This window comes from Symphalangus syndactylus, chromosome 21, assembly GCF_028878055.3.
Source record: "Symphalangus syndactylus isolate Jambi chromosome 21, NHGRI_mSymSyn1-v2.1_pri, whole genome shotgun sequence".
Classification (NCBI taxonomy): domain Eukaryota; kingdom Metazoa; phylum Chordata; class Mammalia; order Primates; family Hylobatidae; genus Symphalangus; species Symphalangus syndactylus.
Window position 1 is genome coordinate 26329386 of NC_072443.2, and position 20697 is coordinate 26350082.

Genomic DNA, 20697 nt, shown 5'->3' on the forward strand with positions numbered 1-20697 from the left:
ATGGTGAACTAAGTAGTCATGGGAAGCTGAATATGAGTCAGTGTTTCGTAACATTATGTTGTAAATAATACTAATAAGGAAACAAGCAATAAGTTCCATGTTTTGAGTACCAGGCACCTCACAGAATTCTTTCATTTCTTACGGTAAACTTACAAAATCTTTTTAAATACCCCCTTTACAGTAGGAAAACTGAGGATATAAATTTGTTAAATATCGCAAATCTGCAAAATAGAGATATAAAACTAGGATTCTTTCCATCAAACAATGATGTCTAAAAATGAAATTTGAATAGTAAGTTTTAAAAATGATGTATGTATGGAGATTCTCAATGGAAATTGCCACGTCTAAGGATCGGAAAAGTCATGTGTTAGGGGAATTTGTTTCGTCTTTTCAAGACCTGCTTGACTAAGGAAATCTTTTATTCGGTAATATTTTTAATATTTTAATATTCAATGAACACAAGTGTTCCACAGGAGGTAAAATTGAGAATCAACTATTTAATCAATAGAATTCATGAGTGAGTTCAGTAAATTGAACTGTCTACTTTTGTGTTAGGCTTTGCTTAACCATGGCATTTTTCTGTGCCCAAAGACAAAGTAAGAGAGATTAGTGGAATAGTTATCCCAGGGAATATGTTCTGGTTCTCTGTGTAGAAAGGAAAGCCCAATTCTCCTTTATTCCTACTTTTTAGTGGTAGTGCTTTGGTCTCCAAGTTGTCAAGAGGATGCCTGCTTTCCACTTTGCACCTGTGACTGCAATTACTACAACAGATGAGGCTGAAGAACAGATCCAGGCAGCTATTGCTGATCGCATTCTGATTAATTTACAATGATAAAGTGCAGTGGAGAAAATAGCAATTAGCAAGTTCAATGAGTAATTCAGGGTCCATATTCTCCCATATTTTAATAACAGCGTTCTTCATTGCATGAATTTTCACTTTTTCTGTTTTTATAAATAAAACCCATTTGCTTTTTTTTCTGCCTGAAAAAGATGACCAAACTTTTCTGGTTCCAAAGAATGTGGAGCAGCAAGTGTGATTATAAGTCTGCAAAGTTTGCCTCAGACTGCATATGAATTTCCTAGAGCACTGGAAACAACAGCTTGCATTTGCTAACGAGAAACAGATGTTGTGATGAGAAACTGAGGTGGCACAAAACCTGTTCAATATACAGAGGAAACTTGAATTCCTAATCTACTTTAAGTTCTTCATCAGCTGTTGGTATTTCATGTAGATGAAATATCAATACCCCTTTAGGACTTCTAGCTCTTTTAGCACCAAAACCTCAATCTTATATAAAAACTTGGTAAGAGCAAATTTTAACTTTCAAAAATGAATTAAAACAACATATGTAGCATCTGATCTCTAGGCAATTTGTAAGCCCATGTAGTACCAAATATCACCACTCTCGTTTTAGAGATAAAAGCAGAACTGATATATAAATTATTATTATGGTCTACAAAGATGGTATAAATTAATATTGGAATATTTATTGGAGCCCAGAATGTAAATTATTTTCAGGTGAGATTTTCTACCATGCCACAAAGCACTCTGCAGCATACAGAAAAGGTTCCTCCCACTATATTGAACAGATTGCTGTTTATACTATCAGTTTTAAACCAATACTACTTTTAAGTACATACAAACCAGTACATCAATACTAATGTAATGATATTCACAGGAATCTCTGCATCTGAACCGTACAGAGCCTCCTGCCTGCTCTCTGTGGACTAGCCACTGTACCCCTGTCCTCTCCAGTTGCTTCTGATTCCCGAAGACTGCATGTCACACATGCTCAGGAAAGATCCACTTAGGTTCTTTGCTCTGGACTCCTTGACCACAGTGCTACAGGCACCACCTCTGCCAGAAATGCTTTTTTATGAAAACACTGCCCCGCTTGGCGTAGCTGCCTTTTGTTGTGGGCTGCTCTGCTTCCTCCGGGTGTTAAACTGCTATGGTTTACAAAATGAGACAGAGGTGGGGGTAAGAGAAGAGGCTGATCCTGTTCCCAATTTTGTTTCACACATTGCCACTGGAGCACTAAAGGAGGCTTACTTAGACTCAGCCTTACAGAGTATTTTATGAGCCTTCTTTCATTGAGATTCAAAACCAGTCAGTTCTTCAGACGAGAAAGGGAGTCAGATGCAGTTCTAACCCCTTCATGATTCTTGTCTCTCTCCCTCCCATCCCTTTTACAGCCAAACTTTTCTCTCTTGAAAGCATGTAAATCAGACAAATCGATATTTGGTAGGAGGCTTAAACTCACCAGGTGAAATCCACCTATGAGCTATCTTCTGTCCAGTCAAAATACAAAGCTGTGACTTAGCACCTGAATTGACTGAGAAGTTGTAACATCAGCATCACCTGGAAGCTTGTAAGAAATGCAGAAACTCAGGCTCCAGCTCAGATCTACTGAATCAGAATCTGCATTTTTATAAGATTCTTTGGTGATTCATCTGCACAGTAAAGTATAAGAAGTGCTGGTTAGAACATGGTACCCATGATGGTCTACTAGCTTTATGTTGTTACAAAACCACACGGTATTTACACTAGCCCGAGCTGGCCATCGTGCGCTTGCTTGCTATTGATAGTATAGGTATCAACAAACCTATCACTGTTAAAAATTCATTTTTAATGGGGTAAGATAACTAGTCACCAAGGCTAATACACTTAAAGAGATAAAATACAAATAAACAAATTGCAATAATCAATTAATTTTATATTATTTAATGAGTTGCATTTTCTCAATTTGAAGTTAGACATGAAGGATTTTGATGTTCATTGAAAACTCTGAAAACAGAGGCATCATCTCAGGCAATTGGCAGAATACAGATAGATGAACATTCAAGATGAACCCATATCAACTGTACACATATTTTGTTTGTAAATGTTGGAACTTGATATTAAAGACTTACACACCATTGAAATAAATATATTTTAATAAATATTTGCTGAGTATTTGTTATATACTCTAGGAAAACCCAGAACACTCTATTAGTTTATAATTTAACAGGACAGTAAATATCCACTCTCAGATATAATGTAAGTGAGACAGTAGACCCACAGTTAAAGTGAGATAGGATAGAACATGAGGGGATGATTACACTCCATTGGGAAAATTACAGAAAGGCTCATTAAAGGTCAGCTTTGAAATTATTTTTCTGTTTTAAGTTTATTTCTCTTCTTATCTGAATACTCTCATTGGTAATTTCAGCTATTACTATTATTATTGATATACTGAGTATTTGGTGATTCTCAAATTTGTATTTCTTGTTTTCTGTCCCCAAATATTAGACTCATATTTCCAACTATCTGCTGTACGTTTCTGCTTGAATGTCTCATATGTAAATCAGCCTTTCAAAAACTGAGCTTATCATCTTTCTCCCTGAATTTTTTTCATCTTAGAGCATAATCCACCCACTCATCAAAGCCAGAAACCTACACATCAGTGACATCCCTTTTTCTTCATGCAGTCTTCTAATCACTTCCTTATAGAATCTAACCAGTTGGAACTATTTTATTTCTTCCTAACAATCCCTTTCAAACACCTCTTTGCTACCAAGACAAGGTTGTTTATAATGTTGTTTACAAATCTCTAGTATATCATTATCAGGCTGTATTGTAATTGCTTACTTTTCTTCTGTCTTCTTTATTCAGCAAGTTCCTTAAAGAAACGGAGTCTTTTGTTAATGTTGTTATCTCAAAGTCTAGCACAGAGACTGGCACATGATATGTACACAATAAATGCTTTCCTGAAACACATTGTTGATATGAAGTGGCATGTAGTTTAGATCTTGAAAATAAATAAAACCAATTGCCTCTAGACTAGTAGAAAATTTATGGTACTGATTTTTCATGCTTGATTCTTGTGCATCTCATCTTTTTTTTTTTTTTTTCCTTTGAGACAGAGTCTCGCTCTGTCGCCAGGCTGGAGTGCAGTGGCACACTCTTGGCTCACTGCAACCTCTGCCTCCTGGGTTCAAGCCATTCTCATGCCTCAGCCTCCCAAGTAGCTGGGATTACAGACATGCGCGACCACACCCGGCTAATTTTTGTATTTTTAGTAGAGATGAGGTTTCACCATGTTGGCCAGGATGGTCTCGATCTCTTGACCTTGTGATCCACCCACTTCGACCTTCCTAAGTGCTGGGATTACAAACGTGAGCCACCACACCCAGCCTCCCCATCCTTTTTCTTTTACACTATACACTGAACTCCAGAATTTCTTTTCATACAGATGTTTACTTTTTCAGATCAATGATGAAGAAATATCTTGAGTCATTGCACTAAAGTGCTGAGTACCAGCCTACAGCCAAATTTTGGAGTGTTGCCATCTTTGTATTGCAGAATACATACGTGCAAATTCTTTGAATAATTTATTAATCTGTACTCATTATTCTATAAAATAACTGGAAAATATTAAGCATTCTGATGCTAGTGAAGGGAAATGAAGGCTCCGATGGTATTGAGATGATCTGAAAATGATGCAGTCTATCAAAAGCCTCACCATTAGCCTCAATTAAATGCTGTTAGATTTAAGCAAGTTGAGTATAAAATTGTTAAAACAAGAAAAAAGTTAGATGTATTATTAGATATGTAAATAATACATGCAAATATATTTTCAGTAATTGTGTGTAAAGGACAAGGTGTAATTAAATGTTCTAGGAATAGAACTTTATTGGGGGTAAAAAAGTTGAATGAATCCTTATTCGTATATATAGAACTGGATCCATACCTTCTTTACTTCCATTTATATAGTAACCACATTCTATGAACCTCAAATCAGGACACATTTTATACACGGAGAGACAGATGGCTGACAATATGACAGGATATTTAAAATTTGCAAAATTTTAGAAAATCTGAGATACATAAAACCGTTGCCTGATAGATGGACGACAGAGTACATAACATTATTTTACCCTATTCAATTGAATATTCAATTATTGTTAAGTTCTATGAAAAGCTTAGCTTGATTAAGATAAGGGGAAAAAACATTGCTGTTTTGGCAATGTAACTGCACATAAACTCTGTCTGCAGGCCTGCCATTTGACATACTTAGTATCTTTAAACATAAAACATTAAAAATCAAACCCCTAAAGATATCTACTCATTAGGTTGTTTAGTAGTCTTGAACATCATAATTCAGGCCAGGGATTGGACAGTAAACTTAAAAAATGTAGCTGTTGAGAGCAACTGTTATTTAGTAACTCTGAAAAAACTCTCTCTCCTTTTGGCAGAAATTGCCCTTTGGCAACTTGAGGTATCGTTCTTTTTTCCTCCTCAAAGCCTCACAAATGGTAAAGTTGTGCTGAATGGATGTCTTTAGTACCTACAATCAGGAAAAGAATGTGTTTCTCTGACAACAGTGAAAAGTCCTTAGAAAACTGGGTTAGGAAAGATTTGGACAGATCTCTTTTCTTACACTGCAGAAAGCCTTTAGTTTGTCATCATATCTTAAAGTGGGATAAGCTTGTAGCAAATTCAGTTTCATTGCAGGAGTTACAAATTGGTTATAAGAAAACAGAAAAGAGCACTACATCTGGTCACAGTAATCATTTGCCATTTGTTAAGATATTCTAAGCATTAATTAATCCCCTTAAACAGAGCTGAGGAAACTGGTCTTTAGTTGGTTTATGTTAAGAAGAATGATACCTCTCTTTTGTGACATATTCATTAATAGGTATTCACTTTGGTATATTTATGGTATATCAAGGAGTGCAGTGATACTTGTTCTATTTCACCAAGCATAAAGTGAAGTTGTAGTGAACTCTCTAACAGCTGAGGATTTGATTTGACATTCAGGTAGATGGTATCTTAGGCCATTTTATATATAAAGGTTCCCTGCGATCTCACCTGTGTCTAACACATGTCTTCATTGCCTGCTATTTCCTCCTTTGCATTTTAATTACAAATGGATGGGAACTACCTGGCTCCCAGCCAGCCTGAGCATATTTCATTATTCACATTTGTCCCCTCTGTGTTATAAAATTTCCACTCCTCTATCTAGCTAACTCCTACTGATACTTCAAGACTGAGCTAATGCCATCTTCTCCAGGAAGCCATTCCTAACCAGCTGGTCTGGGCAAAGTTGGCCTTCTACGCTACTCCATAGCTCTCCACGCAATCTTTCTGTCAATGTGGGTCACGCTAATGTGTCTGTCTCCTCTAATGGACTGTAATATACAGGAGTTCCCTTTATCTGCAGTTTCATTTTCATAGTTTCAGTTAACTGCAGTCAACTGTGTTCAGAAAATACTAAGTGGAAACCATAAATAAACAATTCACACATTTTAAATTGTATGCCCTTATGAGTAGTGTAAAGAAATCTCATGCTATTCAGCTCCATCCTGCCCAGGATGTGAGTCATCCCTTTGTCCAGCTTATCCATGGTACATTATCTACTAGTCACTGAGGAGCCATTTTGGTTATCAGATTGACTGTCTCAACATTGCATTGCTGTTCTCAAGTAATCCTGATTTTACTTAATAATACTTTACTCATAATAATTATTAGCATTATTGTTAATTTCTTACTGTGTCTAATTTATAAAATCAACTTTATCATAGGCATGTATGTATAGGAAAGAACATACTATATATAAGTTTCATTATAATCTGTGGTTTCAGGCACCCACTGGGAGTCCTGGAATGTATCCCTAGAAGATAAGAGAGGACTCCTGTGCTTGGGAATATGACCACTATGTTTTGAATCCTCAGTGCACTCTGTTGCTCCAGTACCTTATATGATTAATTAGCTAATTACTCACTGGAGTACATTGGTTAATATAAAACCTTTCCTGCCTATAGGACTTACAGTTTATTAAGAAAAATATACAAACACATATATGATCCTAAGGCAATACAAAAGCATAAAACAGAGTGGCATACCTTAGACTTGGGATCAGGTCAAGTATTTGGGTAAATAAAATGTGAAACCTGAAGAATGAGTAGGAGTTACTTAGGCAAAGCTTTGGGGTAGGCGGAGCATTCCAAACAGAAGAAAGAGCTCTGATACACGTACTTTGTGTGTGTTCCTGTATTATGCTTCCAAAAATGCCCACAGTATTTTAGTGAGGAATAATTTACATATAATAAGATGTGCCAATCTTCAGGGTACTGCTTGAAATGTTAACACATGTTTATACTTATATACCCTCCACCCAAATCAAGATAGAGAACATTTTTATCTTTCCCCCAATTGTTCTCATGCTCCTATTGTAGGAAATTCCACCCCGGGAGGTAACTACTTTTCTGGTTTCTATCACTCAAGGTGATGCATTTAAAGACATGAAAAATGTTCAGATTCAAATTTAGGAAGCAAGGTTGATAGAAGAGAGAGAGAGGGAGGAGCATGCAGAGGTAGGCAGGTAACAGATTATGGAGAGACTTGAATACCTAGTTCAAGATTTGGGCTTTTGGCCTATGTGAAAAAGTAGCTGTTGAAAATCTGAGCATGAGGATGACATGACTGGATTAATATATTAACAGCTGTACTAATTGAAGGACATTAAGACTGGAAATAAAGGAACCAGTTAGGAAGCTAGTGCAATATTTCAGGGGAGAGATAATGATGGCATAAGCAAAGGAATAGCATGTAGATAGAGAAAAATCAGTAGATTTGAGATACACTTCATAGATACTCATAAACATTTATTAAAATAAACTACTATTTTAGAAAAAAGTATCATTTAAAAATTATCTTTGCATTTAAATAGTTAATGTTGCTGAAGGCTATGGAGATAGCCCCTTAATTTTAAGTGGTGTTTATTATTTTCTAGGTTGGCAAAGTATACTTCATAATTAATTCATTATTTTTCCACCAACAAAGGAAATATTGCATCGATTTTCCTATAACACCTAGCCTTTTGCCTTTTGGCCATGAAAAAGATTTTTCATCTTTCTTTATAGGTAATTTTAATGAGTTTAAACTTACTACAAAACATAGACATTTCCATATTGCTTATTCACATTCCCCAAATATGACTCACTTTGCTAGAAAAAAAACCCAGTATGTATATAGAATAAACACTCTAAAGAGATAATGCTATTGAACATTTCTACTGTTAAATTAGGACTGAATTATTTATGCAAATTAATTCTATGCTAAAAACCTTGAATGAAATTTACATACTACTTAGGTGAACATGCCATCATTCACCAAAAATATGTGTTATTTTGTTTGGTTTTCCTCTTTTGAACAATCAAGGTCATTTCCCCATTGAAAAAAGCATAATCAGTTTTTGTTTGTTTCTACATGTTGAAAACTTGAGACTTGTTTCAGGCTCTTTATCTAATTGGTATAACAGGGTGATAAAAAATGGTAAAGTCACTCTCTTAGTTTTCTAGGGCTGCTGTAACAAAGTACCACAAACGATGTGATTTGAGACAGCAGAAACTTGTGTTCTGGGGTGATTTAAAACACAGAAATTCATTGCCTCACATGAATGTGATGGATGCCAGAAGTTCAAAATCCAGGCAGGGCCATGCTCCCTCTGAAAGTCTGGGAAGAATACTTTCTTGTCTCTTCCTAGCTTCCAGTGGTTTGGCAGCAACCTTGGGTGTGCCTGGGCTTGTAGATGCATCACTCCAATCCTCTGCCTTCTCATGGTCTCTCCCAGTGTCTCTGTCTCTTCATTAGATGTTTCTTTCATAAGGACACCATTCATATTGAATTACAGGTTCATTCTACCCTAGTATTACCTCATCTTACCTAATTTAATCTGCAACAACCTATTTCCAAATAATGCCTAAGGTACTGAGGGTTAGGGCTTCAGCATATGTTTTTTTGGGGGGACATAATTCAACCTATAGCAATTACCAAAACTGACGAATATAAAATAATCTACCACTAGGGAATTACCTACCAGCCACTCTCCCCATTTCCTTTATACATTTTCTACACTACATGTAGAAAAATAACTAAATAGAGATATGAAGACCGTGTGTGTGTGTGTGTGTGTGTGTGTGTGTGTGTGTGTGTTCACTCCTATAGACATGGACTAGACCCCATCAGAGATAACCCGTGGAGTCATGGAGAGCCATGCAAATTGTGTTTTACATTTCCATGTTTAGATCTTTTTTTTTTTTTTTACTGAGGCATGCATAGTCATTGGCAAAATTTTCTTACAGTGAGCTGGGCATTTTATCAACACTATTTTTCATTCCCTTTCTCTCTAGTGTGGTTTAATTTCGGCAAAATAAAATTGAATTCTGCTGGATGGCTTTTATTTATACAACCCATAAGATGGGTTACCAAATACCAAAGTGCTTGACAATTTGGTTTAGGGTGGATTTCAACTGCTTTCTCCTTATACTTGGGAAAGTGCATCATTTGTAGTGATTTTCACTACTCTTGACAGGTGATCTGAATAATCCAGTTGCTCTAGTTCTGAATTTCCTCAGTAACCTGATTGGTTTCCACTCAATTCTCTGGTCATTTGGCGATACTTGATCAACACTTAATGTACATCCACTGGACATCAAGCACAAGGAAACAGAGGTGAACTGTAGTCTCTACACTCAAAGATCTCTCCTTAAATAACTAAATAAAAGGCTATTTTTCTTGTCTACTTTACTTAATAGCTGGCACATTGGATTATGGTATATCAAATATAAAAATGAGTTAAACAGACAAAGGAGATGAATAAATATATCAGTGGGATGTTAATGTTATTTATCTTTTTGCTTTTCTGACTTATGTTTGTTTTTTATGTATTTTTATTTCAGCGGAAAGAGACATCAGTGTCTATTGTGGAGTGCAGGCCATTACGATGAAGATTAATTTTTGCACGGTACTTTTCTCGGGTTATTCGGAAACAGATCTGGCACTGAATGGAAGGCATGGGGACTCCCACTGCAGAGGGTTCGTCAATAACAACACCTTTCCAGCAGTGGTCATTTTTATCATCAATCTCAGCACCTTGGAGGGCTGCGGAAACAACTTGGTGGTAAGATTAGTGTGACATTGTGTGCTAGGTCTGGGGTCATAAATAAAAATCTCCCCATTTCATGAAAGAATAAGAAGCCCAATCTATCTCTCAAGAAAAAAAAAATTGAACAAATCACCTTCCTTTGACTGCACTCCCAAATATACAATTCTATCTTCCAATAATGGTTATGTTTATAGTAGTGGGGCAGTCAAAGGGCCTGAAGTCAGCTGTGCCCCTCTAAGCAGCATTATTTTGTGCGAGTGACACTGATGGATCTGTCTCTACAGTTTAGCATTAGCCATATTCCTCAGGCTTTATAAGAAAGTATCTGACCATTCAAGCAATGTTTGTTCCAGTGAGTCTGGCAGTGAACCACTTGGCCTGTTCTTTCAGTGACCTCATTTAGAAAGAAAGATGAAAGATAGAATGGGAAGCTTGTAATCTTCTTTCATGCTTACCATTGAATGATCAACATGAGTGCTTTGTAAAAAGGGGCTGTCAGTATTTCTGGTATAATATTCTTAAATGTGTGGGACTGTCCTTTGAATTTCAAAATGTTTATCATATCCAGTCTTACCATGAAATCCCAGTAGCACACTCTCTGTAGTCATTGTGAAGATTGAAACATCTCTTCAAACATTTCCACCCTGAATTAGAAATACTAGTTTGTAGCATTCATTTGTTTATTAATGCATTGAACACCAAAAATAGAATTGAATAAGGAATCGACTCTCCAGTGAATTAAAATTAATAGAAGTGAATATATTGTGAGTATAGTTAAATACTTATACTGAAATTCACTTAGTACTTTTTTTTACTTTGCTTATTTAAATATAATCTTATTGGTAAATTTGCAAATATAAAAAGGAAGTGCAAAGAAAGTGCAATAAACATAATCACTTAGCCCAGGGAAGGAGATATTGACTTTTACTATTCACAAGTTATTATTTTTTATTAAGGAGAAAGGATTGATTGTTCCAAGGCCAGGGTTCCTAAGACTTAGTGGGAGATGGAAGACAGAGAAAATAGATTTCCTTGAATCTTGTTCTTTATCTTTTCCCAGAGGGCAGTTAGAATATTGTGCCCATGACCATTTCCAAGCCTGCAGCTTGAGTATTGTTGACTCTTTTTATTAAAAACGTTTATTCAACTCTCTGAGTTGTGTGCAGAGAGGTTATGAAGTGGGCCTAAGGGAGGGTGATGCAGGTTGATTATTACATGTCCCTGTTCTATGTGGAAGGAAAGAGCCTGTGTGGAGATGAGCAGCATTTCCCCGTCTCCCACCATGCCCTGAAGCCTTCCCTTCCCTTTCTTGTCTGGATGTATCACCTTGCCCTGCTGCCTCAAAAACGATTCAGGAGAAAAGCCAGGAAAAGTGTGCAATGTGTGTGCTGTTTACCTTTTTAAAAAGCTGAATAAGTCTGCTATAAAAATTGCTAGGCTGGGCACAGTGGCTAATTCCTGTAATCCCAGCACTTTGTGGGGCCGAGGTGGGCAGATCACCTGAGGTCAGGAGTTCGAGACCAGCCTGGCCAACATGGTGAAACCCCACCTCTGCTAAAAATACAAAAATTAGCTGGGCATGGTGGCGTGTGCCTCTAATCCCAGCTACTTGGGAGGCTGAGGCAGGAGAATCACTTGAACTCAAGAGGCGGAGGTTGCAGTGAGCTGAGATTACACGACTGTACTCCAGCCTGGGTGACAGAGTTAGATTTTGTCTCAGAAACAAAAAAGTTGCTATATATATGTATGTATGAGTTTTATTTTCATAGACAGAATTGGTTTGTTTAGCTATCGAATCAAGCAAGTAGTGGGAGGAGGGGAAGATTTGCTTATCTTTCATTTTTGCCTTAGGTGCTACCAGCTTTGGCAACTGCTCTAAGATCATTCCTTCATGGGAAAAAAATTAAGTAGGCTACTAAGTCTCTGGATTGGAATAATGATGTTTTCATTCATAAAGATTCTTGTCCCATTTATAAATTAACTAGATAATTGCCACAGCTTTGCCCATGTGCTGTTAGGTTCATGCATAAAGTTTACTTATTGTTGAAAATTATCACGGATCTTAGTAATATAGTAATATCTGCTAAAATATTTATTGAGTGCCCTCTTGTATTTGACAAAGTCGAAGAAGCTAGAAGAACTCTCTGGTATTATGAAGGTCAAAAAATTATTGATTATTCCTAAAATGGTGGATCTTAAATTTTAGTAAGACTGGTGAATTCAACGAAAGCTAAGCAGACCCAAGAAAATACACATGGACAACATTTTTACGTAACTTCTGAAAGTTCATGAGCTCCCCAAACCCATCTATAAACTATTGTCCTAGAAGTAGATAAGTATATGAACTAGAGAGGAAGACCCTGAGAAGATTAATCCTCAGAAAATTTATCACCTTCATTCATTTGTGTGAAAATCCTTTCTGGGGCCCAAGATGCTGGTCGCTGTGCTATGCTGAGTTTGCAAAGGTGGACAAGATAGTCCCTGCCCACAAAGAGTGTCAATGATGGCTGAGGGAACTGCCCAGTGAGCAGGCTGCTCTTGCTCTGCCTACTAATATGATGGAGATAAACATTGCATATGGGGAGTCAGGGGAATTTCCTAGGGAAGGTGAGATCCTGGGGAGGAGTAGGATACATCATGGGAAAGTGGGGAGAGTGACAGCATTGTCATCAAGAGTTGGAGCCTGGAGATATGAAGCTAACAGGGAAAAGGATCAGATTAACAGGGTTTTTTTCCAGCCATGCCAGAGAATTTTGGCTTCATCCATGAGTGTTTTCAGATTACTTGTTGTAACCCTCTGAACCTATAATCTCCTTTCTTTTTTATAAAGTATGAGTAAAGTGTCTTTGGTAAATATGAAGTTTCATTTACTTACATGTCACTTATAAATTGCATTTCTCACTTATAAACTTGCAATTTCAAAACCTTCTCATTTTATAGTTGAACTAAACCCTAGAATTGATCTTGCTTAATGTTTTATTTTGCATATGAAGTGCCTAGATGTATATATAGCCATTTAATCATTAAACTGCATCTAACATTCTAACAGGTATCCACAATTCCTGGAGTCAGTGCTTATGGAAATGCAACTTCAGTGCAAATAGGAAATATTTCAGGATACATTGATACTCCAGACCCACCAACAATCATCAGCTATCTACCTGGGCTTCTTTACAAATTTAGTTGTAGTTATCCATTGGAATACCTGGTTAATAATACCCAGCTTGCTTCGTAAGTTTGCATTTTATTCCTGCTTTCTCATATTGCATTTTTGCTTCAGTAGTTTCATATCTTTCAGGGACTTAGAAAGATAGCAGGATTTATTGAAAATAGTTAAATTCTAACAATGTAATGGGAAGCATATTACATCTAATATATTTATCTCTATCTATTCTATCTATCTATCTATCATCTATCTATCTATCTATCTATCTATCTATCTATCTATCTATCATCTATCTATCTATCTATCATCTATCTATCTATCTATCTATCTATCTATCTATCTATCATCTATCTATCTATCTATCTCTAATTGTTATTATCCATAACAGACCCAAACCATTTTTTCCCCCAAATTAAGCTGACTCAAACTAGCCAGTTGTCTGCCTTGGGTTCTCTTCACTCCCTTTGCCCAAGAGCCTTGGGTGCTTCATGGCCCTGAAGGCCCTGTGGTGTCTCTAGTGTGTATGACATTTGGTAACTACATTGCTGAATTTTGCTTGGCTTCCCTCTTGGCCATATGCTTTCACTGCTGGGCTCTGCTACCCCAGATTCTGGGATCTCCATTCCTCTGTTGAGCTGTCACCTGGAAGGGTGCTCATGATTCTCCCAGAAACATGGCATGGCCTATAGGCAAGGAGCCTGGGGTGGGGGTAGCCTTTTGTTTATATTCATGTGTTCATTATTTCCAAAGCACATACTCCAGGAGAGGGCTATGTCCACATTACAATATAATCACCTGGATTTGTTGAGTATTTTTGACAAAATGGGATGATTAAGTGAACGCTTTCTCCAATTTTAGGATTTGCTATTATTAAGTCTTAGTTATTGCTTAATCTTAGTTATGAGAAAATGTGGAGGCCACATTCCACTTCACTGAAAAAATATTCATAGCTGGTTTTAATAGCACAGTGTTATAAGCACCTTGGGCAGAAGCAAGACTTTGTTGTGGAAAATGAGAAAGGAAAGGCCTTGAGTCAAAAGAATATGGGCGTACAGGGAAGCATCTCTCACTCTGCCCACCCCCCCCACTCCCCACGCTGAACACATTCCTGAGCTTCAATTCCATGGAAATTCATTGATTATTCAATTTATCACTTACCTACTATTTACCATCCAATGTTCTAGCAATGAACAAAGTAAAAGAAATTTCCTGATTTCATGAAACTTCTAATGGAATTGATGAAAGTGTATTTGCATCAGATTCAAGCCCTTATCTGCCAAAAGTCTCTTAAAAGTAATGCAAAACAAACAAAAAAGATTGCTTTAAAAATAAAATGATCATAAAGAATAGCTTGTCTTTACTTGTTTCCTCTGGCTTTTTTATTATTTTCTCTCTTCAGAGATTTAAACAGTATAGCAACTCCAAGCATAATTAACAGTATGTCAGAATTATTCAGGAGTTTTAGTGCTTTAAGTTTAACATCTAGGTATCACTTTTACTTTAAAATCTCGTCAGTGCTTTCCTTTTTCTAAATGTGTGTTTAGGTCCTCAGCTGCTATTTCTGTGAGAGAGAACAATGGCACATTTGTCAGCACTTTGAACCTGCTCCTTTATAACGTAAGTTGATGCGTGAAGGATGTTATTTTCTCTTTCACTGTTGTGAGGAGTCATTTATGTGAATGCCTTTTATATAAAAATCTACTGAAAGCCACATTAACCCTGTTATGCCTTGGTAACATTTATCTATTTTTGCTACCATTTTCATATATCTTAGTGATAAAGGTGTAATAACATCTCTATTAAATTTTCTAAAAGTTGATAAAAGATTTAAATTTTATATCATAAATGTGATTTTAAATAATTACTTCAAATGTCTACCTACATTTACATGTATTTATTTGTTTATTTAGGTAGGGGTGTGTGAGTAGCTACAGTTAGCTTCAAGATTTAGGAAATTTTTTTTTTTATGTGTGATACAAAGATTTTAACAGTACAAATGGTGTTTCCCTTGGAGGCATCCTTGGTGATGAATGTGTTAATATTTTCGATATGGGTTTTGGCTGATGACAATTCTGTCACATCTGAAATAATTTGGATTGACTACATAGCATTATCTAAATTTTTGTCATGTAAATATCGACAGTGGCAGCAAAACGTGAAAAATACATGGATTTCTATTTATAACTCTAACATTAATCCCCCAAATGATATTTTCATGTTGATTAAAAATTTTTATTCTTACATTTTAAATGCCTGATTTAAATATCAATTTTTCAATCTATCAACCAACATTTTTGTAAATTATGAATCAGATTTTTGCATTATTATTCATGCCATCATGGCACTGAGTTATAATTCATGCAACTGATTTAAAAGTCAGTGCTTTATACTTTGAATATAATGAGCTATAAATATTGTAGTAGGACATTTTCCAAAGGCATTTAAAAAAATCATGTTTATAAGTTTGTAGTCTGACACCACAGAGTTCTAAACAACAAATTAAAATGTGTTAGAATCAAGATTGCCTTTCTGTTGTTTCTAAACTTTCTTCTGCAAAGAGAAGCTGTTGGCTGGGTGCGGTGGCTCACGCCTGTAATCCCAGCACTGTGGGAGGCTGAGGCAGGTGGATCACGAGGTCAGGAGATCGAGACCATCCTGGCTAACACGGTGAAACACTGTCTCTACTAAAAAATACACAAAATTAGCTGGGCGTGGTGGCGGGCGCTTGTAGTCCCAGCTACTCGGGAGGCTGAGGCAAGAGCTTGGCGTGAACCTGAGAGGGGGAGCTTGCAGTGAGCCCAGATCGCGCCACTGCACTCCAGCCTGGGCGACAGAGCAAGACTCTGTCTCAAAAAAAAAAAAAAAAAAAAAAAAGCTGCCAAGATACTTGGTTCTACAATACTCAGCAAACGTGTACCAATGTTCATTTTTGATGTGGCCAGATGTTTACTATTGTTGTTAACAATATTTATATAACTTTAAACTGGATAATTCCTGTCTGTTAATTTATATGCATAAGCTCTCTGTGGTAGAGTTGAGATTACTAGTTGGATTTAATATTATTTGTTATAATTGAGTGACACAAAGAAGAGAATTCCTGATGCTAAAAAGTGAAAAATATATCCATATGACATTTAATGATACTATTATTTTCTGTGAAATTAAACTATTCTCTCACTGAAATAGCAGAAAATCAAAATTTAGAAGTGTGGATTCCAGGAAAGCTTTGTTATTAAGATCCTTCTTTTATCATTAGAGGTGGTACTATAGTTCTGTTGCCAACAAGGTATAATCCTTAAAAGAATCTCTGAAATTGTAATGCTTAAAAAAGCCTATAATTAGATGATAACCTTAATATTTTAATTATACGGTAACCAATTTTTTGATATTAGACTGCAAGTGAAATAGATGGTGCCAAAATACTTCTGTTTTTAAATCAGTTATAGAGCAGTTTTAGTTTGACAGAAAAATTGATTAGAAAGTACAGAGTTCCCACACATACCCCCTCCCCTTGCACATATTTTTTCTATTATTTACATCTTGTGGTAGTGTGATACATTTATTACAATTAATAAACCAATATTGATACATTATTAACCAAAATCCATAGTTGACGTTTCTTTTATGTTTAGGTTACTCTTCCTCTTGTACATTCTATGGGTTTTGACAAATATAAAGTGGCATTTGCTCATTATTACTGTACAATACAGAAGAGTTTCAATGCCTCAAACTAAAAATTTTTTAACACAGTGTCATCATAGTATTTCGCCATGTTACAGGATATTTAAAAATCAGTAATTTACACTAGAAAAAATTTTGATATACTTTCTTTAGTTGATCCAAAATAATACTTATTGTTTGAAATATTAACATGTAGCTAGCCAGATGTAATTTTATTGTAGCATTCCAAATGAAATATTATAATCTTTTGAAGCCATTAATTCCTATTTCACATGGAAAGTTTTTTATTTCTAACCCTTGAGGATAATGAAATTTTATATTACATCCCTACTACTTTCATTTTCTGATTTGTTATTTGGAGAGGAAAAGTTGTACTCAGTTCAATGCAGCACAATAGTTTATTTTTATATGCTCTGGGATTCAGTAAGTATACTGAGGGGAAATTATATTTAGAAAACCAATGACTTCTATCAACTGTGATTTTCATATATGCAGATTACTAGTTGAACTGTGGCTTTATTTTGTGCAATATAAATATGTCAGTTTTGTTCAGTGTGGAAATGAAAAGTAAGGATGCCTTTGTATATTGGAATTCTACCTAAATGTTAGATTCTTCTGAGAGGGTGGAGAGTCAGTAAATATTAGATAAGGTTATTATAATTATGAACATTTTTTAAATGTTGGAGAAAAATTAAAATGGATATAATTGTTTTTAGGAACAATATATTACTAATGAGTAAAAGCCACCATACAAATTAAAGTCGGAAAATTACCTCTTAGAAGCAATTTCAGTAGGAAAAAATTGATGATTCATAGTTAAACCACAGCTGAATCATATGTCATTTGCAAAATGACTCAGCAATATAATGTTGTAAGGAAAGTAAGCATTCTTCTGGACAATATTGATGCAAATATAGATGAAAGGGCTGTATAGTTAATGAAGTGTAGATTATTTGGAGAAGTTGGAAAAGGGAGCCTGAAACATAATCACATAAAAATACTACCTATCAGACATGGTTAGAGGAGCTATTATCATTTATCACCAAAATATAGAAAACAAAAGACTGAAGAGTATCAGTTTTTAAGTATATCTCTTATTTGTTTGGCTTTATTTGGCAATAAAATGTTCCGTATTAACATTTTTTTCAAAAGTGAAGCATTCAAACTATTACTGTCTTAAATTATAAAATTCAAAATATTTTGCTTTCTTCCAAGCCTTCTAAAGAGAGTATGGTTGATATGTTGTCTTTCCCGATGATTTTAAGATTTCATAATGAACATTAAAAACTTTTCTGCCAAACAGCAATGTCTTCAGAATTACTAAGTTTAGGGAAACAATTGGCCTCTATGTTAAATGATGTGTTTTTTTGGTTTGTTTTTTGCACTCTATTTTTTCTGGTTTTCTTCATTATCAAATTATACCTGCTACTTCTTAATTTCCAGTCTGATGCTTTAATCTACTGTGGATTTGAGAATAATACAAATAAGCTCTCTAGAATTGGTCAAAAATAAGGGTAGAAAAGTAAAAATGAAGTCCTGAGATACCCTTCTATAAATGACCTCTAAGGAATTTGTGCTGGAACCATATGGCATGTATTTTAGCAGCTTGGAGTCTGTTTGTCTCAAAAGCTGAATCTTGCCCTATAAAAAATGTAATGTGTAAATGTCTCATTTTGGTTTTCTGTGTATTATTATTTAAAGTTTGCATCTTGAAGATATTGATATATTCTAGAAATTTGGTTCTTCTGTACTTTCTCCTATTCTCCCTAGAAGAAAATGTCTATTCTTGTGTGACTTTAAAATGGTCTTACTTTGGTTTTCAATTAAATTTTAACAATTTCAAGTTGCCAGGTAAGTGATTTTGGGTGAATAAAATATTATCAGAAGTATAAGAACTACAGTGCCTATAGTAAAGGGCTTAAATTGAAGCAGATGTAATTTAAATAAACTGAATATTAGTCTCTAATATAATCAAATAAATGAAACATTAAGTAAACTAAATATTGACCATTGAATATTAACCAAACTGAATATTAACTAGTGATGAATGAATATAATTTAGATACACTGAACATTAGCCACCATATATGGTAAACTATGGAAACAAAAGGATTTATGCATGGAATCAATTTGTTACATGAATATGGCTTAATAACAGTTCTGCCAAGAAACCAGAGGGTCACATAAATCCTTTTTGGATTGATTCTGTAGATTTATGTTGATTTACTTTCTTTTTTTTTCTCTCTAACATTGTTGTTTTAAGTAGTAAGTGTTCTGTTGTTGGGGAGGTAATAATAGATTTTTTATTGTCTTGTCATTAGGATTCAACCTATAACCAGCAGTTAATTATCCCCAGTATAGGATTACCTTTGAAAACCAAAGTATTTGCAGCTGTCCAAGCCACTAATCTGGATGGCAGGTAATTTCAAACTCTTATCTTTTTTAGGTTAAAACACTTTGCCCAAACCCTCATGAGTCATAAAGTTGGCCCATTCATTTTTAAATTCAGTTTGAAAATATTATCATTGCCACAACATTTAGGCATGCTACTAAAAAGAAATAACAAATTACAAAGTTTAAGAGGTTACACTCATGTTCTGTCATTAATTGGAAAATAACAAGTCTTCCCATAAAGAAGGGGGGTGGTTCTTGGAAGGGGGGCATGGGAAGATCTGGGATGCCGAAATGTTGTATTTCTTCATCGGAAAGATGATTAACCAAATGTAGTCATTCTGTGAACACTTGATTTGCTTGCTTTTCCATATGTATGTTACTCTTCAATATGAATTTATTAAAGAATGAAAGGACTCTGCATAAGAGTGTGCCAAAATTACATAAAATGATCTCCAGAAACATCTCTATAAAAAGCTATTAAATTTCAGATGATACTTAAGAAAATTCAGAGCAATCAAACTGAAATGGAACTCAAAAGCTGAAGCTCTAACCCTGCCCTATTAAAAAAAATGTAATGTGAAAATGGCCTATTTTGGGTTGCTCATGTATTATTATTTAAACTTTGCATCCTGAAGAGATTGGTATACTCTAGAAATTTAGTTCTTTACCTTCTCCCTTCCTGTCCTGAGGAATATTTCTATTCTTGTATGAGTCTTTAAAATTGTCCTTTAATAATGCAGGAGTTTTTTCCATTTCATTGGCATTCACTTCCCATGGATTAGTATTTTTTTTTATAACATCGGAGTTGGAATGGACTAATGTATAAATGTAAGCAAAAGCTAACCTTGTGGAGGAAGGCTGTGGATGTGTATGTGCCTCATGGCTTTCTTCACCCTAACACAGTGTCTATTGTGGACTCCACAATCACCAAACCACTGATTCTGATATGCTCTAAACTCCTTTGCTGTATTTGGTGTTATAATATTCTTTGATTCTGTAAGAGACAGTAATATCTAGAAACAAAAAGCTATTGTTTATAGTGAGCATATAAGCATCTATGTAGCTCATTTTAAAGTTTACTTCTCAGACTTTGACCATTGTCTTGTACACAATTATTTTATGGCATTAGACTTGACGCCCCTTAATGTGAAATTGACAATTTGGTGCAGATTTTTAAACACTTTTGAGTTTAGGAGAAAGTTATTACTTTTTAAAAACTTGTATGGGTACATAGTAGGTGTATATATTTATGGGGTACTTGAGATGTTTTGATACAGGCATGCATGTGAAATAAGCAGGATGGAATAAGAGAAAGTTTTAATAAACAATAAACCTCTGCAAATAACAAGTAATAAACAATTATATTCCATGAGATAAGAAGTTTGTCAGGCCGAGCACAGTGGCTCACGCCTGTAATCCCACCACTTTGGGAGGCCGAGGCGGGTGGATCAAGAGGTCAAGAGATCGAGACCATCCTGGCTAACACAGTGAAACCCCGTCTCTACTAAAAATACAACAACAACA

The 20697-nt window shown here is 35.4% G+C and overlaps 1 protein-coding gene across 1 annotated transcript in view; it reads left to right on the plus strand.

Annotated features, from left to right (window-relative positions):
* ZPLD1 (zona pellucida like domain containing 1) overlaps positions 1-20697 on the plus strand; it is a 45661-nt gene that overhangs the window by 7996 nt on the left and 16968 nt on the right. The window contains exons 3-6 of the mRNA XM_055259539.2: positions 9727-9947; positions 12982-13163; positions 14643-14715; positions 19101-19198. Of these exons, the coding sequence (XP_055115514.2) occupies positions 9727-9947; positions 12982-13163; positions 14643-14715; positions 19101-19198 (574 nt within the window). The remainder of the gene's footprint in view (positions 1-9726; positions 9948-12981; positions 13164-14642; positions 14716-19100; positions 19199-20697) is intronic.